Source organism: Artemia sp. Qi Xiang Cuo, chromosome 1 (assembly GCF_049724085.1).
Source record: "Artemia sp. Qi Xiang Cuo chromosome 1, ASM4972408v1, whole genome shotgun sequence".
Taxonomy (NCBI): Eukaryota; Metazoa; Arthropoda; class Branchiopoda; order Anostraca; family Artemiidae; genus Artemia; species Artemia sp. Qi Xiang Cuo.
Window position 1 is genome coordinate 100,076,939 of NC_142794.1, and position 25,753 is coordinate 100,102,691.

The following is a 25,753-nucleotide window of genomic DNA, read 5'->3' on the forward strand; positions in this document are numbered from 1 at the left end:
GGTTTGAGTCCAGTTCCATAGCTTATAGAGTATTTTCGTATTCAAGAACTCTACCCACCAGTAATCTCGAGTAGTTACGATATTTTTCAAATTTTTTTGAAATTTTTTTCATATTTTTCATATTTTCAAATTTTTTCAAATTTTTCAAATTTTTGTCATATTTTTCAAATTTTCAATGATTTTTGTTAATGGGGACAAGTATTCAACTTTCACACTGGTAATGGGGTCCGTTGTTTCAGCCATCGTTGAGATTTGGTTCCTTGGCGTTGGTTTTTTTGTAATTTAGGTTTAAATAAAATTATGCTCCTGAAAAAAAACTTCTATTAATAGCAACAAGTGCTGAACAAGTAAAGAATCTTTTTACTCGATAAAAGGGAAATAAATAAACAAAGAAATTTATATAAGTTTATTTTATATAAGTTTATATAAGTTTATATAAGAATATATAAATAAACAAAGATTCCGTATGGTAATCCGATGTTCACAAGTTTTTCTGATTGTGTGGTAATCAGTGGAGTTTAAACTTATTTAAACTTTTGTTTTTTAGTTAGTTGGCTCAGAATTTTAATTAGTCGACTGAGTTTTTTTTTTAATTTGTTTTAATTATTTGGCTGAGAAGAACTACAATTCAACTGTAAGGCTATCAAAAAGTTCGTGACTCGGGCTAATAGTAAATAAAACTTTAAAAAAGTATATTCATATCAGTACGTTTATCAAGAAAAATGAGTTATGATGATTGCTAATATCGTAGTGAAGGAGACACGGGGCGAAGAGGTTTTATGCAAGGTGAATTTAAAAAAGGGGGAATTGAAGTATATTATTTAATTGAGATACTTCTTTTTTTAACAAGTTCTTTTTTAACCCCCTGAACCTTAACCTTACGTTTCTTTTTAGCTTTTAAAAGCTTAAAACGCAATAGCTGTGTTATCTTGCTGATAACATAGTGTAATAGCTGTGTTATCTTGAAAAATACAGGCGATTATACAGTAACGTTTTTGATTCATCTTTTTCCTGGCATAGCTCCAAAACCCTGTTAAGAATGAATCTTTTTTTCTGTGGGGAATTTCACTTGACTTTATCTTGTCATATAGATAGTAATACGTAGTATATAGTAAAACATGCAGTTTTTTCAAAAATTCCATCTTACTCCATCCCAATCGCATGATTGACCGTATCTCAAACAGTAAGATGTGAGAAAAAATGTCGTTAAATCCCGCTTGGGCTATAATGAGAGAAAGGTAGAGATGGCTAGATCTACGGATGAAGCATGACAGATTGCCAAAGTTTGTCCTTGTCGGCCAAACAAAAAGCAGGTTGTCCCCTAGTAGGATGGGAGTATGCCGCAAGGAAAGATCTAAGGGAAATGGGTACCTCCTGGGAGGGTGTTAAGAGGGATGCTTTGAATAAATTGGAATGGAGGAGGAGTATACGTGGCCCTGTCTCGTCCTTATGCGGGTTGCTGCTACAGTGAGTTAGTAATAGTAGTAGTATAAAGCATTTTCAGCTTTAACTAATCAGGTTTGCTCCCAGAGGCTCATAGCCTTTGACAGATAACATTAAGCTTAATGAATTTTCTGTCTTTGGAATCAGCTTTAAAAGCCAATTCTTTTTGTGTATTAACATGTAACAAATTTCCCCTCGCCCGAAACTCCAAGAATAAAGGCTTTATCACAACGACAAGTTGAATGGGATCAAGAGTATTTTAAGAATTCCTGAATGGAAAGGTTGATTGATGAGAAAAAAGTAGGGGAGTTTACAGTTCTAATGTTTTGAAAGGCAATTGGTAAACGCAACACTTGCAATTACACAGCATCTATATCTGTTGGACTTAAAATTACTTTTTCTGAGTTTGAAAATATCCTTAAAAAATACATATTTTTTACTTTTACTCGACTATTTACAAAACTCGACAATGTAAGACCTTTCACCATCAAGAAGGGTATTTTATATAATTTAAATATATGGTCCAGTTAGTAAGATTTAACATCTTAATTTTAATACTTTGTCAAAAGACTGCATTCGCTTCTATCTAGTTTTGGAAAACTCCAGCAAGCAAGAACCCTCAATAAGCAAAACAAAGGTCCTGGATTTTTCAAGTGCCAATTGGGGGTTTGGGGGAGGTAATTTTACCGTCTTCAGTAAGAACGTATTTTTACATTCACTTCTCAGAATTTGTCTTAGTAGTAAGTACTTACTCTTGTTCCCTAGCTGTGTCCATGGCGGCCCGGTCTTACCGGTAGTTGTGGGAGGTAGTCGCAATAAAATTTTCAGTAAGAGTGATATTGAAAAGCGTATACCCTTACCTCAACCTTGTGGGGTTTAACGTTACAACAAGTGTGCTTTTATAGCTATAATATTGTAGACTAAATCTGCGGAGCACCTATCCAATAAGCTCCTTCCTCTATTAATCCTTGCGTAGGAAGTTCTGATGTTTATAAGGTTGAAAGAAATAATCCACCTTATTTGTTTTGTTTTTTTCAGAAAATCCTTAATCCTCTTTGATAAGGCCAGCACTAGTAAAGTATTTTCACTTCGACTTATTCTCTCTTTTACAGTACCAAGAATAGTCAAGTTATTTCCTCTTATCCTTTCTGAAAATAGCTTTCTACATTAAGATTTTCATTATTTACTTCTGTCAACATTAAACTTGTCTTTACTTGTATTTTCCTTTGTTCGATTGCCTTGTTGAATCGTTTACCGTATACCTAGATGTTTTATAGTTAGCTGTAATGTGTAAAGTAACGTTTATGGATGAACAAAACAAGACAGATTCTCCACAACACAGAGAAAATGTGTTGCATTCCAGGTTGTGATATAAGTCGGTTGCCGTTCCTCTCGGCTGCCAAACTTCAAAATCTTTTACACATCTTACAGGGTCATTAGGCTAAGTCTAATTTGTTGGGGGGGAATGGATAAAATAACTTGTTGGGGATTTCTAGAAAAAAAATGGATTTTTAATAACTCGGGAAATTGTCGTGATATTCTTTATTATACAATTTCTGTATTTTAAGGATTATGTTCACTAAATAATTTTTAGGATATTATTTTTCTGCTTTCCTACGATTTTTGTATATCAAAGAAAAAAGACAATTTTGATATCATTCCATAAATCACAATCAATTCTATCTATCTGCCGAATTATATTTTTGAAATTTGGTGTAGAAGGGTTTTTAGATTAAAAATGCGCTGGAAATTGATTAAAAATCGTTTGTAAAAGGGCGGTTTCCCTATTTTTTAAGTAAGTTTAGAATGTTCCCAAAGAAAAATTGTAAGCAATATCATAATTCTGGCTCGGTGAATGGATAGATCTGCAACTAATGAGTCCAATGATATAAGTATTTTGTTCTTTTTGTGCAAGATACAACTGCAAGATCGTCGTAAAACTGCGTTTTTCAGAGTGGACATAAACCTTAAGACTTATAATATTGTACAAAAGATGAACAGTGACCTCTTGCACCATATTAAATAAAAAAAAGTTTTTTTTTAACTGAAAGTAAGGAGTGACACTAAAACTTAAAACGAACACAAATTAGTCTGTATATGAAAGGGTCTGTCCCCTCCACAACGCCTCGGTCCTTACGCTAAAGTATTTTATTGTTTCAAAAAACAGAGATGTGAGACAGAGTCAAACTTTAGCGTAAAGAGCGAGGCGTTGAGGAGGGGACAGCCCTTTTCATTTACGGAATAATTTCTGTTTGTTTTAAGTTTAAATGTCGCTCCTTACTTTCAGTTAAAAAAGGTTTTTTGTTTATTTAATTTCTAAAACGAAATTTATCTATTAATTTTACTTTTTTGGCTAAATGGCTATCTCAAAATTTTGATCTGACGATTTTGAGAAAAAGGGGGTGGAGGAGGGGCCTAATTACTCTCCAATTTTTTGTTTACTTAAAAAGGCCACTAGACCTTTTAATTATATTTACCAACGATTTTATTAGTAATAAATATACATAACTTACGAATTAACCTACGTAACGAACTTCTATATTCGTATATTTTTATTACGTATATGAGGGGGTTCGCCCCCCTCGTCAATACCTTGCTCTTTACGCTTAAGTTCGAATTTTGTTCCAATTCTTTAAGGAGGACCCCTGAATCACGAGTTTAATTGGAAAAATAGCTCTTATGAAAGTACTAAAACAAACTTTAGCGTAAAGAGCAAGGTTTTGACGAGGGGGCGAACCCCCTCATATACGTAATAATTTCCGTTTCTTTTTAAGCTTTAATGTTGCTCCTTACTTTCAGTTGAAAAAACTTGTTTTTTTTTATTTAATTTCTGTCGTTTTTTAAATAATGCTGGGAAATCCGACTTCCCCTTCATGGAAAATTCCCTTCCCCCATGAAAAATTCCTCCATGGAAAGATCCTCCCACGTAACCCCTCCCCCGCCCCACCCAGACGAAAATTTCCCCCCTGAACACGTCTGTATACTTCCCGATAACCAACACTATATGTTAACGATGGGCCAAGTTCACAACTTGCAGCCCTTTCCCCGGGGACTGTGGGGGATCAAGCCGTTCTCAAAAACATAGTTATTTGGTTTTTCGACTTTGGTGAACAAAATGGCTATCTCAAAATTTTGATCGACTGACTTTTAGGAAAAAATGAGCGTTGAAGCTCATTGAGCGTTGAGCGTCTAGCTGCCCTCCAGTTTTTTTGGTCACTTAAAAAGGGCACTAGAACTTGAGCCTCTTGTGACATTCTAGGACCGCTGGGTTGATACGATCCCCCCCCCCCACAAAAAAAAGAAAAAAAAACCAAAAAAACAACAAATAAACACGCCTCCGTGATCTTTCTTCTAGGAAAAAAACATACAAAATTCCACATTTTTGCAGATAAGAGCTTGAAACCCCTACAGTAGGGTTCTCTGATACGCTGAATCTGATGGTGTGATTTTCATTAAAGTTCTATGACTTATAGGGGTTGTTTCCCCCTTTTTTCGATAATAAGGCAAATTTCTTCAGGCTCGTAACTTTTGATGGGTAAGACTAAACTTGTTGAAAATCTTTTATTTAAAATCAGCATAAAATCCAATTCTTTTGATGTATCTATTGGTATCAAAATTCTGTTTTTTAGAGTTTCGGTTACTATTGAGCTTGGTCGCTCCTTGCTTACAGTTCGTTACCACGAAATGTTTGATTGAATGTTTAATGTTTTAGTAGCAAGTCCTTTCGACCAGTTTAACCGGGTGAGCCACTTTTGGTAAATCTGGTGTTGTTCTTGAGTATGTGGGCGGTGCTGAACGACTGAAGGGATCTGTCACGGGGGCTTTCTGCTTGGCTTCCATACTAAAGTGAGGTGGTAAATTCATACCAATAGTGGGAAAAGTGCAGGGGGAGGGGTATTGTAGAATTCCTCGATGCTGGTAAAGACAAGGTATAGTACTTTCTTTTCGTGTGTTGGGGCTTTGACAACTTAAATAAGGGAAAGAGAACTTGACAGCCAGCTAGTTTTCACATAATTAAAGCCTTCCCATAATTCCTTACGGTAGTTGGGATCTTATGTAGTCAACCGAGTTCTATAAGTAGAGTACTAGGTGTCGTAATCTTCTCTGAAGCCAAAGAATTTGGTTATCTGGTTTCGTAGCGATGTGTATATTCAGGGCTCGGTTGGGTATTGACGGCTTACACAAAAACCAATTCCGCCAACATGGCTAATAGTGGCCCCGTCATTATCCAATCTTGGGACTCGAGGCACACCGTACCCGAAAATGACCGCGCATGGGTCAAACATTGACCACGTTTTGCACAAGCAAGCCACGTCTATGAGGATTTATATGTGTAATTTCCAGCTCCTAGGTTTCTTCCACGAAAGCGGACGTTTGCGAGCAGGGTTTTGGAAATTAATAATTTACTTGGCGTTATTGCATTCTTTTGTCATATTATGTAATATTGGGTATCATTTAACATCTATTCAAGCTGAGTAGTGAGTATGCTTGAAGTTGTAGCTATAGGCTGTAAGAGGTGTTTTCGCTTGTTGAAAGTATTCTTGTTATTGATTGAAAAGTGGTGGGAGTTGTTCATGAAATAAAACTTTGTTTGTGGGTGTTAGGGTAGAGCGGTGGAAATATAGGAAGGTCTATATTAGACTAGCCTCTCCATAAGGTTTGAAAATATATTTCTCGTTGGGAGTGATAATTTGGTGTGCTGGCGGAAGAACTGGTCTTATATCTGTTACAGGCCCATATGGTCTCACTTGCCATCTTATTGGGGATGTTGGTAGCCACGACCTACCGGAGGAGTTAGAGGGAATTATAGGATATATGCTGTTGTTCTTGCTCGGAAACGTGAGTTTCAGTTGCATTATGCGGTAATCTCCAGTAAACGACTCTGGTGTTCTGATATCTTGTTTGTACTCCTTGAATTTTGCAGGGAACCCGGTTTAATGATTGATTTTGGAGAATTTTTTATAGCAAAATTTGTGTGCAAAATTTAGCTGGCAGGTGTACTTTTGGACATTCATCTCAAAGCAAAGACCACAGTAGAACTTTCGACAAGGTTTTTTGTATAGCAGTATACACTGATCATTTCCGCATGTTCTCCAACATAAGTGTGTGCAATTTTGTTGGTAGGGACAATCCAAAAATATTTTTAGCAAATTCCCTGGGGATGGAAACGGCACTCTAAGGGCTTTTTGATTTGTTCTTTTGGAATATGGCTCAATTCTTCTTTAGCAGAAGAGGTTTTAATGCTTTATTTTATCTGTTCTGGTGTTTGGCAGGGACAAAGGTAGCAGGCAGTACACGTGAATGAAAGTTACAAGCCGGACAGTCTCTGCAGAGCCAGTACTAGGTCTGCATTTATTTCAGTGTATGCCCCGTGCTGTCATCTTCTACAAGAACAGTATTGAAGGAGGGGCTCCACCCAGCTGGTATGTCACAGGTGAAACACCTAGACAGGTCAGGGATCCTAGACGATTCGGGTGAAGCCCAGCCTATGGCAGGTAAGTCATTGCTGTTCTTACGTTTTATTGGCCTCAATTACTTCTGCTGCTACTTCAGAAGAGGGTGGTCATGATCTTTACCTCAATTTGCTCATTTTGGCAAAGCGTTACTTGGATTGTTCTTGGTGTTTGTATGGGAACCGGCACATCTGGAGCCCTTCATTTCGGTGGGATTAAGAGAGCAACTAGCAATCATGTGAGCAGCAGGTTTTCATCGAAGACAGCGCCTTGGGATTTCTCTGTAAATGCAAACACGAAAGATCTCATATCTAAGTTGAAAACCAGAAGTAATGGCAGAATCAAGGGCAGCAAAATCAAGGAGATTTGATCAAAACGCACGCGAAAATCCAATTTGAACAGCTTTAACATGCCCGGGGATTGCCGATTCAAGGTTTCCACTCGAGATACTATCGGGAATATTTTTAACAACACCGAGTGTTTTCCCGTCGATAACCTTTGCCTGAATATTGGGTAGGCTTGACGAGGCCGCAGAGGCAAGTGGTATGGCTGAGGTTTTGTCACGAGTAAAATTGACAAATAAAATTGAAGTTGATGAATGCTATGTGGACGATAATAGTATATGGCTTTGATCTTTCCAAAGCTAATTGTCTAGTATCTTTTGGAGCATTGGCGTAGTGGCATTTTTGCTGCTGCGTTTGATGGTAGACCCTACGATTTTAATTCCTTTTTGTCGTTCACTAAGACCGGTGGAGATCCATTTATATTGGATTCACCATGCTGGGCCAGATCTAATTTATATCAAAAATTAGAGAGATTGATTGCTTCGGCACTCGTCGGCCCAATTTTACATAGCCAGATGAAAAGATAGTTTTTCTGATTGGTGAAAATTTGTCTGATGAGTTGAAAATCAGTTTCCCTGGCCTTTAAAATTTTCGTTTGATGTAAAGCCTTCCTGCTCATGCACTCTTAAAATTTATATTTTTTTATTTGTTTTATATAGCTACCTGGATAAGTAAATAATCAAGAATATTTAAAGTGAAGTTTGCTTTCAGTTACATATTAAAGTTTGAATTGAAATAGCGACGTCGTTTAGACGATTTTTGAAGCATTTTTGTTGCATGAAGGTTTTTTTTTTTATTGCTGAGAACTTTGACGGTCGATTTTGTATTAGTCGGTTGAGTCTGAATCTTATTTTGTCACTCACTAAGACCAATGGAGATCCATTTATACCCCGTGCCCGATGCTTGGTCAAGGTTGATTTAAATCGATAATTCGAAAATTTTAACTAAACTTCGCTACAGCACTTGGCGGCCAGATTTATGTTGTTAGATGAAAAGAGCTTTTCAGATTGTCGATAAATTCGGTTATTCTCCGTTCCGAATTAGAGACAACGCTATAGCGTTGCCTATAGTAAAGGCCATAAGGCTTCAGTGTTTTATTATTATTATTATTTTCTCAGAAGCACTTCATACGGATGGGGTCGTCATATAAACTTCGGAGGGGCCTCATTAAATTAGAAATCGGAAGTTATAGTGCCATTTAAAGAGTCATAAGTGGTTGGAGGGCAACTACCCCCCTCCCAACGCCCTCTTTCCCCCAAATGTATCTGATCCAAATTTTAGATATGCATTTTATCCAAAATAGCTCAAAGGTCACATAAGAATAACTGCGGGGGGAAACAACCCCAAAGCCCAGGGGTAAGTGTTGTAAGTTATGCCCCGGAGGCGTATAAGGTTTTTATGGAAGGCGTGATCGCATAAACTTTGGAGGAAGCTCATTTTATGGGAAATTGGAAGTTCTAGTGCCCTTTTTAAGAGTCAAAACGGATCGGAGGGCAGCTACCCTCGGCGCTCGGAGCTGACACAACCCCGAAGAGCCGAGGACATGGGTTGTAAGTTATGCCCCGGCAGCATATAAGGTTTTTATGGAAGGAGTGGTTGTATAAACTTTATAGGAGTCTCTTTTGATTGGAAATTGAAAGTTTTTGTTCCCGATTTAAGTGTCAAAAGTGACAAAAGGGCAATTAGCCCTCCCCTCCCCCCACTCCTTCTTCTCGAAATGCATCCTCTCGAAATTTTCAGGTAGTCATTTTGAGGTTGTTCAAAATGGTCCAAAGATCATATAAAAATACCTCCGGGGTTGACACAACCCCCAAATCTTGGTGGTAACGGTTGTAAGTTATGTCCTAAGGGCATATAAGGTTTTTGTTGAAGGGGTGGTCGTATAAACTTTTGAGGATGCTAATTTGATAAAATTAGCATCCTCATGATATAAAAATAAAATAAAAGTTTTAGTTCCTTTTTAAGAGTCAAAAGTGATCGGAGGGCAACCAGCACCCCCCCCCCCCCCCGTGTACTGTTTTCTTCCAATTGGATCCGATCAAAAGTTTGAAATGAGGAACATTGAAAAACTTGAAGCCTTGGAAATCAGAAACGAACAGAATTTAATTTTAAAAAAACTCTCCGAAAAAGAAGTTTTTCAAAGAAAATTTAAGGTCCCATTAAAATTAAGATCAGCAGAAATAAATTCCTACTATAATTCAAAGTCAAAAGGACGAGAAATTACTATTGAGGAATAAATAAACCCCAAAACTATAAGAAATTTTATAAACAATCATAGCTAACAAACATACAACAGGCACTAATATAAATGAATAGATACATTTTAAAACGAGTAAAACTTAAAGTGAATGTGCAAATCAAGCTTAAAACAAACAAAAATCACTAAAAACAAGAGTTTGGCTAATGCCCCTAAGGTTATTCAGATAAGGTTTTTCCTTTCGGTTGTTTCAAAAATCATTAAGTTTTTAAGGTAGTACATTTTGTCGGTGTTGCCAGGTTGAACCATGAAAACTAATAATCAGAACCAATTAGTTGGTTTTGACAAGTCTTTCGTCTATGAAAATTTAGTATTAGTGTCCTATTTTTGATTGCTATATTGAATTTAGAATTTGTTAAAAACCTCAAAAAGATTTATTTTTTATCTGAACTTCGAGTCAAAATTCGCACAGTGACTTCGTTTGGATTATTTTTGAAGCTTTTTTGCATCATTATAAAAAATTTTGTTTGCAGGAAAGTTTGACGGTCGATCGTCTATTAGTCGGCGGAGTTTTAATCCCTTTTCATCTTTCACTAAGACTGGTGGAGATGCATTTATCCTTGGAGAGACTAAGATTGGACCAATTACGGACGCACAAAAAGTCTTAATAATTGTAGGTTCCCATCCTTTATTTTTTTTTTTTCATGAATTGATTTCCTAATTGATATTGTCGACACAAAAGGTGATAAAGCTCATAGATGGGTTCTTAAATCCTGCTGTGTTAACTTTCTACTTTCTTTATTTCTTTTGTAAGTTTTCTTCCTTGAGATAAAGACAGTGTTTAGTTCGTTGTTAGGTTCATTGTGAGTTTCCTTGGCAATATAGGGTGTTCAATTTTTATGGTATCTGGTGCAATATCTAGAATCACTATAGCTGAGTTTCCTTAGCAATATAGGGTGTTCAATTTTTATGGTATCTGGTGCAATATCTAGAATCACTATAGCTGAGTTTCCTTAGCAATATAGGGTGTTCAATTTTTATGGTATCTGGTGCAATATTTAGTAAAATTACGAGAAAAAAATAATAATGTTACTTAAGGCTACAGTGAGGCAGAATCACTGCTAATTTACAAAAGATTTGGGATTTAAAAAAATGTAAATTTTAAAAAAATTGTTTGTAAATATATAAAAATTTGTAATACGTAAAAAATTTCAGTGCAAAAATTGAAAACAGTGCTAGATAAATCCCCCTTTTTGGAAAATTCCCGCCCGCCACATGCAAAATTGAGTGGTCAAAGACAAAGTATTTCAAGTAAAAAAAAATATAAAGAAGAAAAAGAATTTGAGAATATTCTACCTACATTCCAAAATATAGGCAGATGTATAGTATAGAATATCCTATAGTAGTTTCTTTTACATTTCATTAATGTTCATTTTTTCCTGTGTTTGGGCGTTGAGTTATGATAGCAGGATAAGATAAAGGGGCAACTTTAGAAGAGTTGCCCTATGATGTAGTGCAGAGATAACAAGCTACGACTCAGCAGCACGAGTAATTACTGCCCATGGACTTGGTCCGGTACTTACCAGAAGTGTCATTGCCCAAAATATTTTAAAGGTGGGGGAGGGGGGCAAAGGATTTTACCAACTGACTGGTCATTTTTAGAGACGGATTTCTGTGATGTTACTATTAAAAGTATTTCATTTTTTGTTCCTTACCAACTAAGAATGATATTATCATTGATTTTACATGATATACTTCCATCAGCCCATTCGCTCTAATACAAAAATTTTGAGCCACTGAAATACTGAAGCTTCATGCCATTATTTCACCACCTCAAATTTTTCATCCGGCTGGCTGAAAACATTTGATGGAGGGGCGTCCTAAGAATAACTGTTAGGTTTTGTGTTAATGTTATTTTTCTTTCACAATACAAATTTGCCATATTTCTTACTGTCTTTAGTGTCATTTTCCGGATATATTTTTTTATCCCTGGAAATTTATCCATAATTCTTAGCTAACACAGCGTCGTTCCGAAACTACCCAGGAATTACCGGAATCAAAACTGTCAATTATCGCTTTTGTGTGTTTCCATCTTTCTTTCTTTCGGGGGGGGGGGGCAATATTACGTGTTGACATATCTGTCTGTCTTATTGCTTAGCGGAAAAACTTCTCATTTATAAACTGCCTAAAAGTAAAAAAATATTACAATCTAAAAAAAAGCTTTGATGATTTGTAAAGTTAGACATATTGAGTCATCAGCATTTAAATGAAGAATTTTGCTTAGTTAAATAGACCCATCTCACACAAGCTACTTTACAATGATCCTTTTGACTTAATAATATTGAAATATTTTATATGTATATTGCTTAAAATTATATTGAAAAACTTCTAACTCTCTTCATTTATTTTTACATAGAGCGTATAAAATCAGCGTAATCAGTTCGTTGATACTTGAGGCAGTAACAGTTTTAGGCCTTATAATCTGGAAGGACAAGGTATACCACAGAACTGTTAAAATAAAAGGAATTTAATGTCAGATTTCAGAAAAGGGGGGCAGCTGCCACTCATTTGAACGTTCTTTTTTTTCTTTTCTTTTTTTTACAAGCACTGTTAACGGCTGTTTGAATACAGAAGTTTAGCCTATTTTAGGCCTAATAATTTAATAGTAATAATTCACCATAAACATAATAAAAATACACGAAAAAACAGAATATACTCGAGGATACAGTGGAATCGAAAAGTAAAGAATATAGTAAAGACAAGCTATTTGCTGTCACAATGAGATTTAACAAAAGGTGAGCTAGCGATCAGATTATACCGTCAAACTTTAAATTGTTTATTTAGGAATAATTTGGTTTGTGAGCTTTCTTTAACTCAGATAGGAAAAAATTTTGACCCTAGTTCTGTTATTTTCTATTCAGCTAAGGACTGACATTCTAGCTTTCTATTTTGTTGGAATTGGCTGAATGATAAAGTTGTTCAAATAAGTTGATCTTTGATGCTGATTTCGCCGTTCATAGCGGATATTTCCAACAATTCATTTGTCGTAATGAAACTACAACATCAGTTTGCTAAATAATTCTTCTGATTGTTTAAAATTAGTTAAGTGAAAGCTAACTCAAATTAGTATTTTTTTTTAAATAAGAAAAATCGGCTGAATTTGTAAAGTTTTTATGGGCGAAAAGTGTTGTCAAATTTAACGAATTAATTTTGCTTCTATTTTTCCGCTCCAACGTGGCCACACTGATGAAAATATGACACTGCCCTCATATTTTTTAAACAATCGAATAAAATAATCCAAAAAGTCTTGATCTTGAGGTATGAACAAACCTAGGATGGTTCAGGGAAGGGTGTGGGGTAAAAATGTTATATTTTAATGCGCTCTTGATATAAAGGCTCATGACAGTTTAGCTCATAGGGGACGGCAACACCACACATGTTTGTTGTACTGTCAGCTTATCTGAAGTTTAACTTCATAATTTGATGTAATGCCTGTGTGTTGTGTTTTTTAAACCATTCCAGTTGCTAAACCTTTATGCTCAAAAACAATTCAGAATTTTGTTTTTCTAGGAATCCGGATCCCTGATTATTTGGCCAGAAAATCCATTTCCGTATACAGTTGCTGTGGCCTCTCCCAAAAAGGAATCCAAATTAAAAGGCCTCAAGAGTTTTATTGCATACCAGCTTACTCCCTCGGTAAGTTTTTCCTCTTACTCCCTCTCTCTCTCTCTGTCCACTCCCTCTTTTCTCTTGTTGTCTGTCTGCCTAGAGTATGAAGAGGATTGTTTTCTTGCGTTAGTTTTTTGCAGAACGGGGAGTAGGGGAGGGGCAAGAGGAGTCAAGTGCCCCGGGTGGCACGCCTGGGGATGGAAAAACAAGGTAAAGAATATAATTGTAAAAAGAAACTCCCCGAAAAAGAACTAGTTCAACGTTTGAAATTATCAAAGTTTTGATACGTGAGTGTTTTGTCAAGCATAATTACTCGCTTTTAATAGCCCCTGGCTTTTCTGTCCTGTTTTCTTTAAGGGTATATGTATGCATTGGGATGATAAAGCGATGTAATCGGCGTGAGTGAGGCTTCAGCGGTTACCTGCTGCCCATCTAGGTAGCTAATCTAGATAGGCTCTCCTCTTAATAATTTAATTAGTCTTAAGGAGGCACCAATTCACGAAAATGTAAGGAGGCGAAGTTTTTTTTCCTGTTATTCTTCAGTGAAGACCCAAAAAAGGGAATTTTTTTTAGACTTAGGGGCGGGCTGGTTGTTTTTCCTCATAAAAATCCCCAAAAAACATATTTTTCATAATTGACCCCTCCCTCGATAAGTGCCTCTGCGAGTATACCCATGTTCATCTATAATTCGTCTGATTTAGAAGGTTTCGACAAACCGGTACTCCGCGGAATAGATTTCAACATGCTTACCTAATGACACAATGACATTTTATTTCGTTTAATTTTTGATCAGTTTAAAAAAAAAAAGCCATACTTTCGTCATTGCTCCATGTTTGCTCCATGTTGAAACAGTTTTGAAGGATAAGCGCCAAACTTTCAGCTACAAAAGTTAACATTAGATGCTCCCAGACAACGTTAGCATTATCATAGATTTAACTACATTTTTGCATAGTTTACATTTAACGCTTAAACGATTCAATGCCAGTAAAAGATGTGAATGAAAGTTTTTCTAAAGACTAAAGCTCATCTTAATTGGTGTAGAGGCTTGTCTTAGTTGACGGATAACGATAATATTGATATAACGGATAATAACGCATAATATTGATATAACGGTATAACCGATAACGATAATATTCATCCTCCATTTTGGGCAGTAACTCAAATAAAGTTATTATAACCAAAAAATCTTAAGTAGAAAAAATCACATTTTCCCTACTTAACTTAGATTTGAAGCAATTCACGTTTATAGGCATGATCTTTTCCAATTGTCTTGTTAGGAAAAGAGAGAAAATAAGGAGGAAAATTATAAATATATTTTATTTATATAAAATAATATTTTAATAACATAAAATATAATTTAATAACATAATATTTAATAACATAAATAATATTTAATAACATAATATTTTATTTTTACGTAACTTTATTCATTTAATGAATGAATTTTTACACAATCACTGAATTCTGTAGGGACCTTCTTATGCCTAGATGTACTGTTATTCTGAAAAAATGCACGTTCTGTCTTTATTGGGCTTTTCTCCCGTTTAAATGGTCATACAACTTGATAAATTAGGATTATGAGGAAAAAACTTTGGTGCACAGCTGATATTTACAGAGCTTTTCTTCTGTATGTATTCTTTGATGTCATTCAAATTAGAATTGATGAGAAACTTTCCGTCACATATGGTGCACTTATGTGATTTTCCCGTGTATGAATTATCATATGCCTGGATAACTAAGAATTTGAGAAGAATAATTGAAGTACTAAGTGTATCAAAATGAAACATTTTTTGCCACCTGGCTCCATCTTAGGTCTATCTATACAGGATTTTATACAGGAAAACCATGATTAACTTAAAACTTAAGTCTATCTATACAGGAAAATATATCTATACAGGAAAACAAGGATTAACTTAAAACTTAAGTCTATCTATACAGGAAAATATATCTATACAGGAAAACAATGATTAACTTAAAACTTAAGTCTATCTATACAGGAAAATATATCTATGCAGGAAAACAATGATTAACTTAAAACTTAAGCCTATCTATAGGAAAATATATCTATGCAGGAAAACAAGGATTAACTTAAAACTTAAGCCTATCTATACAGGAAAATATATCTATACAGGAAAACCATGATTAACTTAAAACTTAAGTCTATCTATAAAGGAAAATATATCTATACAGGAAAACAATGATTTTCTACGATGTTTCTTTTCGTTGTAATAGAATATTAAAGGTCAGTTTTGTGCGGGAAAAGCCTCACCAGGGTTTCCAAGCCGAACCACGAAAAACAATATGCGGAAACAAATTCGGTAAATTCAGTAGGGATTTTCGCACTTAAAACCCACATTGCAAAAACGGAGAATTTGTATAAGTGAAGAACTGGGTCCTTTTCTGAACCTTGTGTACATAAACGTGCTACATTTATTTCAAATTAGGAGGGCTCTTAGGCCATTAATGTTTTAATCATTCCAGCGCGCTGGCCAGCGCGCTGGGCTGAGAATTCGAGAATTCGGGTTCGATCCCTGGTGTGGTCAGTTTCTTGGTTTGGGACGCGGGTCAGGGGTGTGACCCTGTAAGCTTAGCCAGAGTCAACCCAGCTCTACATGGGTACCTGGAGAAATCTGGGGAAGGTAAACAGAAAGGGTTTGCGAAAGCATAGGTTGGCTGGCCCCCAGCCCCCCATTGCACTTCCTGGCTGAAGGGCCACGAAACGGAGATCAGCACCGCCGGTTTGGACCTTAAGGGTCTAGTGCCGCATCCTTTACCTTTTTTCCTTTTATCTATAAATTGACTAAGCATTATTAATGTCAGTTATTATCAATTAAAACAGTGACTTAGGTATGATGAAAACGGAAGAGACTCGTAGGGTAAAATACATGTTAAGGTTGTTTTTAATGGGATCACAGATAAAATTTTACAGTGACATCGACTCGGGCTGTGGAGATAGAGAGGGGATGTGATTGATTTAAATATGGAGGATATAGCAATGGAACTATGGAATTTTCATCATTTCCCCCTACTTCATGCGTGCTATTCTTGAAAGTATGTAACTAATCGCTCGTCACAACCTGAAGGAAGAAAAAAACATGTCCTCATTTATTTATTTCCCTATTTTATTTTCCCTATCTCCCTATTTCCTTTGGTTCCTTCCCTGTTTTATTTAATGTCTTGTGCTGACAGAAGTAATTCAAACCCTTGGAATTTTTTTCTGATTTTTAAAAAATTATTAATTTGATATTCTACTTGATATTCTACTTGGATTGGCTGATAGCAAAAAAGGTTCAGGAGAAGAAGGTTGGTTGCCGTTCAATCACTTTTTGACCATTGAAAACGGCACTAATACTTAAATTTCTAATCAGAGAAACCCCCTCCAAAGTTTCTACGACCGTCCCTTTCATATGATGTGGCCGCTGAAAAAATAATATATTGTAGCCTTTTCCCTCTTTACTACAGGTAACGGCAGGCTGTTTCCTCTGAGTCGACATTTCGACATTACCAGAAGGTAATATAGAAAAAAAATGAATTATACCACCTAGGTGTATCACTTTGTCCATGGGTGTCTAACCTGCCCGGACCACTACCTTACTATTATTAACAATTCTGCTAGAACTATTTCTCCAAAGGTAGAACTTTTGAATCATTACTTTAGCAAATGAAAATGAAGCAATAGCTACAACTATCAATTCCAGCATACTTGAAAAGGAATTAAACAGGAGAAAGAAGGATTTACTTCATGTGCTTCGGTAGACTTAATTACCAGTATTCCCTTCTGTCTTAACCATAGGGAACTGATTTTTTCAATGGCTTTTTGGAAGTCATTTGCAGAGGACATTCACTTGAGAAATCTTGATATTGCTTTCCATTTTTAAAAGGAGGATTTGAAAAAGAAAAGCAATTAAGGGAATTTAATGATTTTAAGAAGTAAAGGAAGTACGACGTTACTTCCTGGCAGTTGCTGCGTTTTTTTTTTGTATAGAACTAATGCATTAATTCAACTGTTAGAAATAAGCAAGCGAATTTAATTGTTTAAAGGGAATTAAGTGAATAATGAGAATAGCCGGCATTGAGAATATTGAGGTTGAGTGGAATTCTGTACTGAAATTTGGGGGTTAGATTTCACAGCAACAAAGGACGGAATAACAATTGAAAAATACAAGCAAGAAACAATCCATATTTTATTTATGCTGGCCTATTTTATGTTAGAATACCTGTCTTCTAATCTGACCTAACCACTTGAGCAGAGAGGGGTATTCTCATTTTAAAGAAGGTTGTGTTTTCCTCATAGGGGTAGTTTTTGTGAAACTCATAGGGGTTTTGCTTAGATATGATTGGCAAAGCTTTTTAAAGACGAAGGGATCTTTTTGCTGGAATCCCATAACCCGCTATACTCTTCCACATGGTTCAACGAAATATTGAGTCGAAGTTCTTGAGAAAGTCTGTAAGTACTATAAGTAGTTGAACTTTCTATTCTTTAGATTCTTCAAGTAGGACTCTCAGGCTAAGTATAAATGATACTACGATTTATTCTGTTGAAATCCGCGTTTGGTGCTCACCTCTTAAGACTTACACTCTGTCTCACCTCTAAGACTTAAGACTGTGAATTCTGTTGAGAATATTCTTTCACAATACTTTGTTATCAGTGGACTGCAAAGCCATAGTTCTCCAATAATCGCATTTAGTTCTTTTTTTCCTTTTTTGAACAGTTTGAAAATTAGTGTCTTCGACCGCTCTCTCGGGACTTTTTCTTCATCCCAGGCAAGTGACAGAAGTTGTCATGTGACAAGTGACAAACATGGGTTCAGTTAGTACGCTTCTACCATATTTTATTTGTTCAAACTCTCCTAATCCTCAAAAACTTTATAAGCAGCAAATAATTATTATGTAAAACATTAAAAGAGACACTGTATGTAAAAAAAGGAAGAAAATCATTAGGATTTCTGTTTTTTTTTATTTTTTTTTTTATTTATTTATTTATTAACCTGTCGTTTAATTTATCCTTTTTGTTAATAAGTATTTAATATCGGAAACAGCTTCAGGGTAATACTAAGAATTTCTAGCAATGAAAAGATCTGACGTGTGACAATTTACTAATTTAGCAAAACTTCCATTCTGATAAGAAACAATTGTTGCACTAAAAAAAGTTCACAAAATAAAAATTAAAGACTGACTTTATCTTTTTTCGGAAAGAACTTACATCAAGCTTGACAAGGAATAAAGGAGTCATCCCGCACGCCTCGATAAATCAAATAAAAATATTCCCTTTAGTTTTTAAATATAGGAGCATATGTTTTATAAGTCTGAAAGGTCATTAGCGAATGACATTTATAAAGTACTCTAAAAAATTGATTTATCTCCCTCCCCTATTAATTTAAAAGAATTTTAGAAGTCTCAAGATCCGACTTCCTTAATTGGAGAGGAACTTGAGAAAAGTTTAGAGGATTTGATTATTTCAAAAGAAATGAAATGCGTAAGCTACGCAAATAAAGTATAGTTAGCTAATTATCGCCTAATTAAGTTTTATCAAGATTTGATGCTTTTTATATGTAAAGGTTTAATTAGCAGTTATGTACTTTATTGAGGGAGTGGCTACTAAAACTATTTCTCATTCCTCTCTTTCCACGGTAAGTGTTACTCTCTTTTCTCGTGTTTTCTTTCTGTCTATTTGATTTTCAGTAAGACGGTTAATAATTTTTTAAACCACACTGCTTTTCCATTAACAGAATTTAAGAGAGAGAAAAACGGGTATAATTTAAATAAAACAGTGGGAAAAAAACTTTAAATAATAAAATCCAAATATTTCGTATCCAAGTCCGAGAGCCTTTATCAACTGAGACAAAATTAAAGTTAAATGAAACGCAACATATAAAGAAACGACAAAAAAAAATCTTAATAACGTCCAAATACTGCAATAGTTTTAACTATTAAAAAAATATTTTTGGTAAGTCCTCTTCTCTATATGTTGCGTTTCGTTTACTTTAGCTGTTTTTTTTTCGTTAATAAAGGCTCCTGAAGGTGGAGTCGAAATATTTGGATTTTTATTATTTAAAGTTTGTTGTTGTTTTTTCCACTGTTTTATTAAATTAAACCCGTTTTTCTCTCTCTTAAATTATGTAAGTAAGACGGTTAACTAGCTAGTATACAGATTATAGGTTTTTAAGGTAGTTTTTTAGTTTTTTTTTTTACAGGTATCTTTAATAGAGTTGTAATAAATTTTAAAAATATAAGTTATTTTTTGGTAGTTTTCTTCTCTGAACATTCCAAAGGATTTTCATCTGTGTTTAAATTCTGTCAAATGCTATCGCAATACATCTTATAATGATAATAGATAATGTGATAATAGATTTTTTAAACACCTAGTGTGATTAATTCTATAGGATATATTGTGAGTATTCTGAGAACCTGGGTAATTGTTTGTTCTTAATTACGGGATAGAAAGGGAAAAAGGTTTAATCTGCGCTCCTCTCTTAAATGCTTTATTCATTTTGAGTTATCTCTTTATTCATTTATGCTTTATTCATTATTGCTTTATTCATTTTGAGCATCTCTTAAATGCTTTATTCATATTCATTATTGAGTGGATTTGTAAAGTTTAAGAATACTTGATTAACTTGGCGGATAATTCGCTTGGAATGAAATTTAGACTTTTGGGAGGAATTGTTTTTCAATCCTGACAACCAACCATGGTTGAAATATGGCTTGTCAAGTTGACGATGCCATTAGAGCAAACGGAGAAGATCCAAAAGAAGATAAGAAACCAAGTATTTCAATAAATTGGTATTTGATAATGTAGAACTTCAGTAAGATGACTGTTAGGTTAGAAATGGAGATTTTATGAAAAGTTTAAGAAATTACTAGCCTTAAATGTTAAAAGGAAAAATATAATGAAATGCAAAACAATATACGCAACTAGAAAAAAAAAAGATTTTCCAGCGAATCAATTGAAACAAAACAGATAAACTAGAACGCGTTCTTCAAACTCCTTTCGGAGGAAGTTTCTAGTTTATACGCGGTTGAATTTGATATTTTAGTAATAATGGTTAGCAGCATATCAGCTTTCGTTAGCGCTCCGAGCTCATGCTATTTAAAAATTAAGAAGCGATAGAAAGGTTGATTAATAACAAAAAATTTATAGAGCTAAAAACAAAACCGTAAATAAAACCATGAATATTGTTTCACATTTATAAAAATTGGTAAGAATAAATTTTGGGCGAAGAAGAATATAGAGAGCAAATTGTTCTGTTTAAAGTATTAAACGCAACACATTCTTTTGATTTAAAAAGCAGCATGAACAAATGAAAAATAATATAGACATACGGAATTCAACAACTTTTAAATAAGATTCATATAAAAACTAATTATGAAACATTCAATAATCACGACAACTTTTTTACATAATCGACAATTTGTTATTTAATCAATGGAATAAAATTGCCGCAAACAATTTAAAATTCAAAAGTAATACAACTAAATAAATGAAAAAAAGAAAAGAAGTGAGTATAGGTGTACACAGCCTAGTCATCAGAGGATGGTAAAAAAGTGTATATTTAGGCACAAACGTCCCAAATATTATGAAAATTATGGTTTGGAGCAAGTGAGCTTCTAAATTTATTTTGTCTTTCAATAACGGCAGTAAAAAGATCTGTAGCTCGAGATTTTGCTGTTACTCATATTTGCACTTCGTATTGAAGGGATGTTCGTAGAAACTTTGGAGAATGCTTATTTGGTCTGAAATTGAGAGTTTGTGTATTTTTTTATAAGTCAAAAGTGACTGGAAACCAACCAGCCCCTGTCCTAAAACTGTTTTTGATATCTAGTCCTTATGCTATCCCTTAGAACATCTGATCGACGTTGTATCTGTTCGTACTTTCTCTGTGGCTGCTTAATTTTGCATGTGGGGAATTTTCTTTGTGGGTGAATTATCCGGAGGGGAATTTTTCGCTGGGGGGATTTCTTGGGGAGATTTTCCAGGTGGGAGTTTTCTAGGAGAAATTTTCCGTGGGGAGAATTTTCCGAAGGACGCCAGCTCCCCTCGAGACATACTCATTTGAGCTCCCATTTGAGGTTTTGCGAGATTTGAATTTAGGCCCGGGATGAGGATTAAGAAGGTACTTGCAATTCTCAGAACAGGAAGAACAGAGAGTTATCCGTTCTTTATCCTCTTCCGATAAGATGGGCCTTAAGGGAAAAAACGACAGAATTCTCGGGATAACAAAAACACTCTAAAGGTACGCAAGTAAAAAAAAAACGGTTAAGCTTGACCCAGAACGAAACACCATCTGATAAAAGCAAAGCAAGGTGTTCAATGAGCTTAGTAATATCACAAACAAATGCATACCGCAAAGTTAATCAACACCTCTTGAATATATTTTCTTTAGCTTTTTTATTGCTTCTTTCACCATTGGAACTGACATTAATAAGCCTTTAGCATGGTTCGAACGTTCTAGTGCAGCATTGAACTCTGATTCACTCTGCAATTGGAGTGTTTGGCCCAGTGCCCAAAACTCAGATTCATAATTGGAGATCCACTCAGCTTTACTTGGGAACTTAGCATCGAAAAGGTCGCAGGAATTTTTATTCTCCGTCAGCTTTTGCACCGAAATCATTCGTACGGACTGATTCACTAGCTTCATCAATTATGTTACTGTGATGTTTAAACAGACACTTGGCAAAATGGCCTTTAGTGTGCAAAAGAATTTCATTCGCAGGAACCCTGCAAGGTTTTTCAAGCCAATTTCCGCAAGTATTACCAGAACCCAGAGGCACGCCGAGAATCAATTAACTCAGTGTTTTCGGACCAACCATGGACTTGATTAAATACCTTAGTTTTATGTTAAGACAGACACTTGGAAAACTTGCCTTTAGTATATAAATGGATTTGATTTACTGGACTGCTATGGGGCTTTTCCTACTCTTTTCACAAGGAACACCAGAACCCAGGGCATGCCTGGCAAACACTAACTTAATGTTTTCGTACCAACCAAGGACTTCAGATCCTGTGCGTACTTTTCTGAATGCAATAACCATTTTTTTAGCGACACATTGCGTGAATCAGCTAACTTGTATAGTATTTTTAGCAGAACCCGCTTCTCTGACATAGGTCAGAGATCCCTCTGATGGGACTTCTTGTAGTAACTGGAATGGGACTTTCGTCTTGTCAAGTATATTATGACTGACTGAAACAAGCTAACATCTGTGTTATCCCACTCAGATACATATAACCACTTTTTCATGAATATGTTGCACAGACAGGACCGCATAATTTAAATGTGTTTATATTCTGAAAATGGCTAGATACGTTAATGTCAGTCAGGAAGAATTCCAGACACGATGTTCAGCCCGAGTTGTGAATGTCTGTGAAGTTAATGTTTTTTATTATATAATCGAGGTTAGTCAGGAAGAATTCCAGACACGAGGTTGAACCCGAGTTGTGAAAGTCTGTGAAGTCAATGTCATTTATTATATAATCGAGATCAGACAGGAAGAATTCCAGACACGAGGTTGAGCCCGAGTTGTAAACGTCTGTTAAGTCAATGTCATATATTTTATAATCAAGGTCAGTCAGAAAGAATTTCAGACACGAGGTTGAGCCCGAGTTGTGAATATCTGTGAAGTCAATGTAATTTATTATATAATCGAGGTCAGTCAGGAAGAATTCCAGACACGAGGTTGACCCCGAATTGTGAACGTCTGTTGAGTCAATGTCATTTATTATATAATCGAGATCAGACAGGAAAAATACTAGACATGAGGTTGAGCCCGAGTTGTCAACATCTGTTAAGTTAATGTCATTTATTTTATAATAAAGATCAGTCAGAAAGAATTTTAGACACGAGGTTGAGCCCGATTTGTGAACATCTGGAAAGTCAATGTAATTTATTATATGATCGAGGTCAGTCAGGGAAAATGGTGGGCGTGAAAGGGGTGTCAGTTGCCTTCCAATCACTTTCGACTATTAAAAAGGGCACTAGCCATTTCAATTTCCAATCGAATGATCTCTTTTTGAAGTTCCTACAAAACAACGCGTTCTATAAAACCTTATATGCTCATAGGGCATAACTTACTACCCTTGCCCTGAGGGCTGTGGGGTTGTTCGGATGTGTTTCGGGAAATGACGGGCGTGGAAGGGGTGTTAGTTGCCTTCCAATCACTTTCGACTATTAAAAAGGGCACTAGCCATTTCAATTTCCAATCGAATGATCTCTTTTTGAAGTTCCTACAAAACAACGCGTTCTATAAAACCTTATATGCTCACAGGGCATAACTTACGACCCTTGCCCTGAGGGCTGTGGGGGGGGGGGGGGTTGTTAGGATGTGTTTGGGGAAATGGGGGGCGTGACAGGGGTGTTAGATGCCTTCCAATCACTTTCGACTATTAAAAAGGGCACAAACCACTCCAATTTCCGATGGAACTAGCCCTTTTGGAAGTTTTTACGACAACTCCTTCGAATCGTAGTGCCCTGGTCTAAAAGAAAAAAAAAATAATAAATAATACATTGTGCCAACATCGTTCTTATATGCCCCTAGGGGAAAACTTAAAACACTTGCCCTGAGAGTTGCGGGGGAGTGTTCTCCTCAAAAATATATTTTCTATCTGGAAATCAACTACGCTGAACAAAATGACTCTCAAAATTTTGATTGGATGTGTTTGGGGGAATGATAGATATAGAGGGGGGCCTAGCTGCCCTCCAATCACTTTCGACTATTAAAAAGGGCACTAGCCACTCCAATTTCGAATCCAATGAGCCCTTTTTGAAGTTTCTACGACAACTTCTTCGATACGAAGTGCCTTGGTATGGATAAAAAACAAAAAAATAATAATAATACATGGTGTCAGCATCGTTCTTTACTTAGGCAGCGCTATTGCGCTGCCTATGATTATATGCTTTGCTTTACTAGTTTAGTAATTAGACTATATTTAATGACATTGCGCTTATACTAAATTATATTCAGTAAATTAAATTATAATTTACTTCGCAGACGTATTTATAGACTTTTTGCATGACGGTCGTGAAATAATTCACCCGGTGGCGTAAATTTTCGCACACGTTTGACTATTCAACTGCTTAAATTTGTTAATATTATTTTTTGATGTTTATATCACTTATTACTGATTATTTAAAGTTAGAGTACTTGTGTACATAATGGTACATGCTCGAGAAACTAAATTAGGTTAATCCCAATTAAATATACCAAAATATGATGAAAATTTAATACTTTAGAAACAAATTTGAGCTACATATTTGCACAGTAGGGGGGTAAATTATATCGGGTCTGCATGAAAAATATGTTAGCTGCAACTATTCTGCATATTATGATGTTATAATTGTTTTCTAACTTCACCCTGTCCAAATACTTTACCCTCCATCCCCCCTTATGTGCAAATATATAGCCCAAATTAAATTATATAAGTCCAATGCATTCTGTTACCCGTCACTTGTCTTCCACTGATTGTAAGCCAATTGTCTCTTTAATGCAGACCGATAGAACCGGTTTATTCTCGAGTGTGTATATTTGAATCACAGTTTATATATATATATATATATATATATATATATATATATATATATATATATATATATATATATATATATATATATATATATATATATATATATATATATATATATATATATATATATATATATATATATATATATATATATATATATATATATATATATATATATATATCGGCGAGTACAAACAGCTCCTCTCATTTGATCTGCCATGAGCGGTCCAATTACCCTGCAACACGTATTTTGGCAGAAACTTTCTCAAAATGCCTTTGAAACTAACTTGAGACTTCGAAACCTATTTTTAATTCCTATAAACATCTAATAATAACATTGCACTACTAATTACCGATTTTCATGTATGTATTGGAATAAATTAATTTAAAATTAGTTTCTTCAAAATTAGTGTTCCAACGTTAAAGCCAAGTTTCGCGTTCAAGAGAAATCTGACTTGTCTACCCGTGAAAAGATCTAATGCCGCTTATGTTTACATCTGCAAAAACCTTCTCTGGAGCACTCGCACCTCGGTCCAGGTTTTTATAATGGGTGAGATAGGGAAAGATCATACTGGATAATTATATAAACTGTGATTTGAATAGTCGCTAACAACTGGATTTCGTATTACTAGCAACAAATCATCATTTCCATTGTCATTGACAAATGCCTTTTTCACAAATTGTCAACGAGGCAATTGCTTGGTCCTCCTGAAATGAAACAAGATTCTTAGGGAAATTTTAAATTGAATAAGTGTCTGATTAAACATAGCTTTACAGCATGTACGTAAGCTAGTGTTTCCATTTGAATCAAATTTGTGGAAATTTTTATGAAACTAACTGAATCTTCCAGAGGAATAATTTAGTTCCCCAAAAATGATTACTCTATACAAGTACAAAGGACAGTGAAAATGAAATATGATTGTCTGAACTCGTTAAGCGGAAATTTACATAATCATGTATGTTAAAAAATTTATAAATGTCAGAAATTCAATTATGATGAAAAAGATGCCTCCCCCATCCCATTGAAGCTATACTCTTTATATCGAAGTATTGAAGTTCCTTGTCTGCTTGCTCATACTCCTGCAGCGGCGCAGTGAGTTTGACCTTAGCTTGGTAATACGGAACCCAG

At 35.2% G+C, this 25,753-nt stretch overlaps 1 protein-coding gene across 1 annotated transcript in view; it reads left to right on the forward strand.

Moving 5' to 3' along the window:
- SH3PX1 (sorting nexin 33-like protein SH3PX1) overlaps nt 1-25,753 on the forward strand; it is a 198,065-nt gene that overhangs the window by 38,213 nt on the left and 134,099 nt on the right. The window contains exons 6-7 of the mRNA XM_089092739.1: nt 9,971-10,110; nt 13,008-13,133. Coding sequence (XP_088948865.1) covers nt 9,971-10,110; nt 13,008-13,133 — 266 coding nt within the window. The remainder of the gene's footprint in view (nt 1-9,970; nt 10,111-13,007; nt 13,134-25,753) is intronic.